This window comes from Cylas formicarius, unplaced genomic scaffold (genome assembly GCF_029955315.1).
Source record: "Cylas formicarius isolate icCylForm1 unplaced genomic scaffold, icCylForm1.1 PGA_scaffold_10__41_contigs__length_53128322, whole genome shotgun sequence".
Classification (NCBI taxonomy): Eukaryota; Metazoa; Arthropoda; class Insecta; order Coleoptera; family Brentidae; genus Cylas; species Cylas formicarius.
Window position 1 is genome coordinate 40,365,705 of NW_026844214.1, and position 8,995 is coordinate 40,374,699.

The 8,995-nt window shown below is 34.0% G+C and overlaps 1 protein-coding gene across 1 annotated transcript; it reads right to left on the reverse strand.

Moving 5' to 3' along the window:
- Positions 1 to 460: 460 nt before the first annotated feature.
- LOC132704086 (phospholipid phosphatase 1-like) lies at positions 461 to 7,249 on the reverse strand. The gene is made up of 4 exons (XM_060673844.1): positions 7,159 to 7,249; positions 5,902 to 6,061; positions 4,891 to 5,378; positions 461 to 761 (listed from the first exon to the last, which is right to left on the reverse strand). The coding sequence occupies exons 1-4, from the start codon at positions 7,186 to 7,188 to the stop codon at positions 507 to 509; spliced, it is 933 nt and encodes a 310-aa protein (XP_060529827.1). The 5' UTR covers positions 7,189 to 7,249; the 3' UTR covers positions 461 to 506.
- Positions 7,250 to 8,995: the final 1,746 nt, after the last annotated feature.

Sequence of the window (8,995 nt, forward strand, 5' to 3'; positions counted from 1 at the left end):
AAAAGGCAGTAGCGTACATTTTTTTACCAATAACATTCGCCAAGGTGCCCTGAGACGCCCCTGCACTTAATAATTTTAATCTATGAGGGTGAAATTAGCCACTTAATACCTCAAATAACATTACCAACTTTCAAGAGAATCGAGTGATTATTTATTTAGACACTAATGAATTTTTTTTGTTTTTAACACCCTTGGTAGTGTTCAAGGGTCATGCGCAACCATGTTTATAAAAAAAGAATCATATTTTTTAACTAGGAATTGAGCTCTAACATATCTCCATCTATATATTATCCCTGTATATATTATCGTATTTGGACATGCTGGACATGCCGCAAGTAATTTGTAATTCATTTTGTCTAATAAATTTGAGGATAAAATAACTCCCTAGGAAAAACAACTTTTTGGAGCCCATAAAATTACAAGAAGGACTTTACTAAAAATGCCAGAACATTTTCCAAATATCTATTTATTTACACAGCCAAATTACAAACAACTTTTACTCCACTCTAATACATTTTTCGAATTGTCTCGCATTGTTTTCCGCAATAGACACGTTCCATGATTTTTAGGCTCGTGGTCCTTAGAACGTACCACGCAGCGAACGCACCTAAGAGAACACCGACTACGACATCCCACCAAAAATGGCGGCCGTCGGTTATTCTCGTCACCGAATTTGCGATGCTCCACATAAACAATGCCACACTGAACAAGTGCTTAACCAGAAAGCCCGTTTTACTGGACGGCACCCCTTGTACAATGTACTAAAAGTAAATGAAAACGTGGTTATTATTCTGGTACCTGGGTTTTCCTTAGTGGAGAGTCAATAGTGACGGGGATAATTATTGACCATATTTTAAAATGCTTCAGTTTCCTGAATTTGTTTACACTATCTAAGAAACGATTTTAAACATCTTTGTAAAATTTCGTAAATTTGATACACCACCATATTTCAAGGCAAATATTTGCGTTGGATAGTCCAATCATTTCTGCATAAAAGTTCCCTATACCGCGTTTCTTGTCAAATGTATGGTCTGTTCATGGATATAAGAAAGTGACCAATTGCTTTGGCATGGGATTCTCCAAGGGTAGTCATTAACAACAATGCAACAAGGTTATAATAGAAAATAAATTTATACCTACTTGCGTTTAATATTCTTTGGTTTGGTATGCTACTTAGTTTAAGTTTATTAGTAATCATTCTGTGTGTGTTGAATCGAGTGCGAATTATGCAAAATATGTGCGACTCTAGTGTATCTCAGGAGATGCTCCCGCCCAAATGTAGAAAACACTATTCTATTGAGACTAAGAAAGTTATAAACAATGTTTATTTGACTCTCATTGAACGTGGTGCCAGCAAGCAAGCATCTTTAGAAGAAACGACCACATTGACATAAATTCCAACATCAACTGAATGGAAAATTGTGAATAATCCCATTTCAGGAGGCTTGAAAAAGATGAAACCGGTGTTAAATGTGGCAGAAATACCTTATGGAAGTGTATTCAACACATGGGTTTAGATTTGAAAAAATTGACAAAAGGCAAGTTTAAATGGAATCTTTTAGAATTCAGAAATGGCTACTGGAATATCTAGACAAAATTAGGATTTACAGAGAACAACAAAGGGCAATGAAACCTGGTTCGACACTTATGATATCCCGGAAAATGGTTGGGTTGACTCAACTGATAAGTGTAAAACAATCGCGCCATCAAAAAGAGGTGAAAGAATAATTATTTTGCATGCTGGCTCTAAAGATGGTTGGATTCCAAATGGACTTTCTCTGTCTGCGAAAAATATTAAAGATTTTACTCTGGATTACTATGAAGACACCACCGCTGATTTATTTGAAATTTGGTTTAAAAACAAACTAGTTCCAAAACTCCATGTATAATAACGACATTTATTTTCACGAAGATTATACCAAAAAGCAATTGATTGAGATTCTACAAAGCTTGAACCTACAAAAGGAATGCGTCTGTGATAATTATGCAAAAAATCTAGGGCATACAGTTTTAAGGCTTCCTCCACCTTACCACTGTATATTTGGCACCAACTGAAATCTTCCATTCGTCGTAATAATGTTTTTTCCGGTGTTAACTCCAATGTCCTCAAACTTATAGAAACCAAAGTTTTTAACATCCCTCCACAAAGTTCGGCAAATTCTGTTAAACATGTAGAAAAAGGAGAACAATCGTATATCCATATTGCAAATAATATAGATCAAATAATAATTAGAACAGGCGATAATAGCAATAGTGATACTGATATATTCTGTGAATAATTTTAAGTAATTTAAGTAGGTAATAAAAATAATTTGTAATTTTATTTTAGATTTAAACATAAATAAATAAATATTGTTTTGTATCTCTCCTAACAAAACCCGAAATAATTAAATTCTAAGCAAAATTCGGTCATATTTCATTCTTACAGCTTGCCCGGGTCTTGCCTTAATTCGTATCAGTTAGTCACTTTCTTATATCTATGAACAGACTTTACCGTTAATTAAAAAAAATAAATTAAAAGTATTACAGTTAGCTCCACCGTCTAACAATTTTTGAAGACACAAATCTAGTTTTAGTTAGTTACCTCCTGGGGAATTCGAATGAAATATTAGAACGGCTGTTCAATTGATGGTGGCCATTTGCAAAAATTTTTATAATAATTTAGTAAATATTTCGAGTAAAAAATCAAAATCTTTTCCTGAAAAATTTACTATATCTCAAAAATCATACCTACCAAATATTTTTCTTAAAATGAATTTGAGAATAATTTTCAATATTGACTCACCATCAAGAAACATCTCCACCTTGGTGCGAGCCCTAGTTTTATTTTCCAACCTGCAATTCTAAATTGGACTCCCACCAGTTTAGATTTTCAGAAACGACGAGGGGAGCGAAATTGTTGCAAAAATTCTAATCAGTAATTATGGATAATATATCATATTATATATATTTCAATAATATTTGCAAATTTTAAGTTGTCTTCGACTTTTATTACGAGTTTATTTCAAAAGTTGGGACAAATTATTCGTATTCTGTTGAACTCCAAAAGCGCTGTCCACGTTTCGTTCGTCTCAAGCTATCATCAACTTTACTTTTTCTGGTGGATTTATATATTATACATTGCGTTGCACATGTAGGTATTATTAAAAATTGAAAATATTCTAGAAAAATGTTTTTATATATAGCAAAGCTAAATTTTTACGTGACCTTGAAGATTTTTTTTTAATTACAGGCTATTCGAACTAGGAGGCTTATATAATAGTTAGTAGTTAGTAGTTATAAGGTTTGCTGTGTATTAATTATTGTGAAATAAAATTGAAATTGAAATTATATGTAGACTTAGTATTTAATTTCCGTTACGTTATTAACTACAAGATTGCTTTCGAAAAATCGTCGGTGAGCGGGGCAAGTTGGTAGCGTGTGGCGCGGACCAGATTTTTATTTTAAAAAGAAGCCAATTCGGGCTAATAAACGACGCACCCTGTATATAGTTTAAACAATGTTCGAAATGCACATTATAGCCCTGGATCTCCCAAGTCTTCTGGTATATGAATTTTTCTAATATAGTAAATGGTTTTCGAGAAAATACTTGTTTTATGAAACAATGCAGTACGTCGTAATAGTTAATGACGTCATCGCGTGTAAATTGAGGGCGAGAAATGATGATTTTCATTTGGATTTTTCCAAATATCTCGAACAGCGCATGTGATAGGCAAAAACCGTAAATACAAAAATTGTAGCTCTCGATGTGGTATATAACACTGTTTAAACCAATTGGAAATATTTTTTATTAATTTTGATTTATAATTTATTCCCGAAAAGTACAATTTTCATGGTCTTTTAAATTTTTGTCCATAATTGAAAAATGCTGTATATAATCGAAAACATGCTCGAAATGAAAGTCATAGCCCCGGATATCCCGCGTTTCCCGGTTCTAAAATTTTGCCGATCGGTTATATAGTTTTTGATAAAATCATGTTTTTCTGGAAGCGAAAATAATTTTAAAAAAATCAAAAATTTCTACTGTTAAGAAGTGGTTACGGACTTTTACTTCCTTGCCAAATTTAAAATCGATAGCTACATATTTACTTTTTACAAAATTTCTGGATTTCTCCTGTGTCGGTTTTTGCTGCGTCGAAATTGCTGACGTTTCGCCAATCATCCTGTTGGCTTCTTCAAACCTTGACTGAAACTAAATTTCGACTTAGCAAAAACCGACGCAGGAGGAATGCAGAAGTTTTATAAAAAGTATTACAGTAGCCTGTGGAAGTATCTTTGAAGAATATTTCTTATAGCTGTTCATATGGGCTATATTGCCATGTAAAAAAAATATCATTATATTTTCAGTTTTTTACAAATTACCTGTATATTTTTGAATAATCATCGAGAATAAAGGTTTTTTGTCCAGATCTGGGGCTTGATTTGCATTTTTTCAGTACATAGGCTTTGTTACGGTGCTAATCTCAATAAGTGTGTCAAATTTCAAGTTGATGGCTTCAAATTTCGGACACTTATCGTGTTTCACAGCAATGTCCAAAAAACAGTCGAAAATCTATAAAAAAGATGGACGCCGTGATTTTTACAGAACCATTTTCTATTGGCTTATGTGTCTTGTAAACTTTGTAAAAGGAGCCAAATCTGAATGCTGAAGGTTTCGAAAGTTATCGCAATTTAATGCTCCGTCTACAAAGAAACGGGGAACAGGGAAACGGAAAACGGACAGAGACAAATTTAAAAAAAAATGTATTTCTTGAAGCTGATCATTTCTGTAGCAATGGGGATCCCCTAGGACCTACCGTTGCCGATAAATTAGTTTCGTTGTCTAGCGCGATTTCATCGATTTTTCGAAAGTAATAATGCATTATATGACTAAAATATTCATTTACTTACACTGCAATAAATAGTGACGAACACTGACAACGTCGCGTGAGTAGAAGGAAAACTTTTCGATATCTCATTAGCGACAATCCTTGGAAATTTGTCTTTATTTAAACAAACGAACGATTCAACGTAGGTGCCAGCCGTGCAATTTTCATTTGTATCTGGTCTGCATACTGCGAAAAAGTCAGGTCTGTGCTCACTGAACATAAACTTTGTGAATTTGTTGATTATAAACAACATCATCGCCGTAGTTACGGATACCGTATAGAGGTAACAGAAATTTCTAATTTTCTGTTTCCATGAGACGTTTTTGAAGAACTCCGTCACCGCAATGGTAAAGACGGGAATGAGTACGAACGTCGAAACCATCAGGTGTTTGACTGCAATGGTACTACTGTTGTGGCTTTTCGATAGAGCCGGGTCTTGACAATAAAATCCTACTTTAACTTGGGGATACATGACCAGATCTTCGTGCAAGACGAGAAATATAATCAACACTAAAAATGATAGGTCAGTTATAGCACCAGCTCAACGACCGACAATTTTTTTGCCATTGAGGTCAAAATTAATGGACAAATATAACAAGAATTTAAATTCACCTCATATTTCGGTAACGAATATTTAACAAATTGAAGAGAGGCGTTTTATAGAGGGATCATTTCCGTGACAGTTGTTATCTTGTAACACCGGATATTTTGTTGCCCCTGACTTTGTCTGTTGGGGTTACTTTAATTAAGTATATAACGGAAATTGAGCCCCTCAAAAGCAATGCGAAGGATAGTTGTCCATTCATTTTGACTGTAAATGTTCCTCAAAAAAGGGGGGAGTGGTAATATCAAAGCTACATTCGAGGTTTCCCGAAAATGAAAATTCGTTTGTGCCATCTTTCGTTTCACATTACTATGAACATTTTGTATCGTCATAACTCTTTTTAAAAAAATCTGTTAAAGTATAAGTGCAAATATTATATATTGCGAGTAAAGATTGATGTCATTATTTAGATGTCGCAGTGAAACTTACCGGTTAATACCAAAATAGCGTCAATAATCAACGGAAATGGCACGCGATTCACAAGTATTTCTTTAATATTAGCAGATCGACTTCTGTTTGAGAAGCTGTTTTGCTCGTTTTGATTCCGATTTCTGGATTCATCCAATGAAGCGTCCACGGGGGCTTTTTCCTTAAATCGAAAATATTTTTATTAAGTATAGAGTAGAGGTGACGCTTACGTTCTAATAAAATTCTAACGGCCTAAGGTTGTCGTGTGGGTTGCTGTTGTCCTTATATAATATTACCCGTAATAACTGAAACGCATTTGCAAATGACAATAATGCGTTAATCCTTCGTGCAAAAAATATTAAAAGCGTTATGCTTAATTGGCAGTTCGAGTTTAAGTATGACGAAAACGCTTCATTACGTGTCAATTTCGATCGATTTTTGATCTTGAAATATCCAATACTTATTGCGCAGTTTTGTCATTGGTATAATTTTTTTGTTCCTAAAAACATTTTATAATCCAACTCTAAGCTAATTGCCTTTCTTTCAACAGAAAGGTACTAGAATAAGTATAAGAAGTTAATGATCCATATGGTTTTTGCACAATTGCACATCCACTGTCGTTTCGTACTTTTTATCTCACACGCTGCGTATGTGTTATTCCATATTTTTATTTTCAATAATTTCTTTACCGCCTGGAATACACTCTTATATCTACCAACATAAACGAGAATAACAGATGTTTTCGGTAACATCGCAAGTCACATGAATACTTGGAAATTCAGAAAAGGCATTTCGCTATTTCCCGATATTCGTATGTTTCGGATGATTTGAGGTTCTGACGGCTCAAGACAATCACCGACTCTCTTTCTAATTTTGTTTACAAATACAGATAAAATACAAAAATATCAATTTTAAAAACAAAAACAAACCTTTAACGGGGAAAAAATATCCTTCTAAAGTAAGAGGAAAGGGACCACCTACATTTAATTTATTTACTTATTTTTTAATAATATTAATTACCCTTCGACATTTTTCCGAAATCTCATTTTTTATACTTTTTGGAAATGCTGCCGTATTAATAACTGCATTTAGTCGTTAGATGTGCGTAGCTGCAAGCTAGATTTCGGACTCTCTGCATCAACTGGATTTTTTTATTAATGGCATTATTATTATTAAAATGTAGATGAGGGATGAACACATTATGAAGTTAGATAAGTAGTGTCAATAAATATTGTGAACTCAGCTAGTCATATTATCTTACTACGGAAACATACTTACCACCAACAATTCCCCATTCTCGGTCATCATTAGTCGTGATTTGGTCTCTACAATCACTTCAATATCTTGATAACGAATGAACAACCAATTAATTAAAGGAGAAACGTTATTGGCAGTTATAAATATTCATGTTTTCCTCTTGTCCTCGACAATGGTCTAAACCCCTGCGTTTCTACGTTTACTACCGCACTGACGGTGTCAAAGTCCACTCCTAGTGTTTTTTTTAAATAGCTTTTTGCGAAATCATAGGTATATGCACCCTGAATGCTGTGCCAAAGTATGAAGTTTCATTATACTTAAATGTAGAAGAGATGAGTGAAATATAGATAAAATATAAACCTAAACCGTGTTTTTTAACATTTACAGATTTAAATTAATTTATAATGTACTCTAAATTTAGTAACTCCAAGGTCTGGTTAATTCTCTAATTAAACGATGCTTTGTTATGATTTTTGGTTTCCTGTTTAATCTCTTTCGATTTTCTAATACGAACACTCATCCCATGCGATGAAGATTAATATTATATTAGTTGTACTGCCCTGAATAAAAAATGATCCTTTTTACATAAATATACAATGCAACAACAATAAAAATTGCGTTAAAATATACGAATAGGTGTGGCAAAAATCGCGGGTTCTTTTTTGCGTATCAGTAAGCTGTTACTTTACAGCAATATTAAAAGACTTTTTCTCTTTCCAATCGTTAAATTGAAATAATTTAAATAGTATTTACCTTTAATAAACGAATCAATGGTATCGTTGTTATGTTATACCTAAATCTATTGTCAGTAAATTAAGCAAGTTTTGCAATAGACTGGGGAACTAGAAGGGAAAAAAATATACGAATTCATTTAGTACCTATAACAAAAGAAAAGAAAAAGTTATGTGACACTGTGACCACGCTAAAGTTGCGTCTTTTATGTCTTGGTTTCTTGGGTTAACCGATTTTAGATGCCCAATTTTCTACCATTCATTTTTAAATATTAGCTATTTTCAATAAATATTTTTTGTATTTTTTTATAAGACTTGACAATATCGAAACTAAGCGGCGCTCCGCTTACCTACATCCAAAACTGCAACTAGCATAAGAGTATATATAACAATAATGCATTTGCAAATGCTGTCAAGACCAAATCAACATCAACTAACATTGACGGAATCTTTGCATTAGCTTCACTGTCCGAAACATCACCACTGGGAAACTCGGCATAGGGATCGTCCAGGAATATACTAATGTATGCAAAAATGTCATAAAATTCCTGCTTGTGTCGTATTGGTGGTGGACAGTGGGGTGATTCAAGACCTTGGGGTATCTGTTGATATGGATCTAAATTTTAACATTCACATTGGAGCATAGCCCAGTCAGCAATCAGGAACGTCGGTTTCATTTTCGGCACTACCCAAGTGTTTGACAATATTCAGTATCTAAAGAGGTTATATGATTGCTTAGTTAAGTCTAAATTTGGTTATTCTTCCATAATTTGGTCTCCCATTTATGGCGTGCACATTACCAAACATTCAAGTTGGATGATTGGTTTCGACCCCAGGGGCTGCGTCCATACAGAACTGCTAAGGCGATTTTAGTTTTTGTCCTTGGAGACTGGGCGCCCTGTAGTATTTGTATATAAACTATGCAATGACCTCATCGATTGTCAATTTTAGTGTACCTTCTTTTGATGTACGACATAATTTGCTTCATTCGACCAACTACATCTAGCAATGCTGGAACGAGGGCTCCATTTTCTCAGGCGACAAGGAATTTCAATCAGCTTAACAGTGAGACGTAGATCTGTTCAACAGCAGTCTGAGCGCATTTAAAAAGGCTGTTAATGAATGCC

Bases quoted from the DNA above. Each gene is read 5' to 3' on its own strand.
- LOC132704086 (XM_060673844.1), bottom strand. From the start codon at position 7,188: ATGATGACCGAGAATGGGGAATTGTTGGTG. The intron at 6,062-7,158 runs GTAAGTATGTTT...TTTCGATTTAAG, and splicing joins AGAATGGGGAATTGTTGGTG to GAAAAAGCCCCCGTGGACGC. The intron at 5,379-5,901 runs GTAAGTTTCACT...TATCATTTTTAG, and splicing joins CGCTATTTTGGTATTAACCG to TGTTGATTATATTTCTCGTC.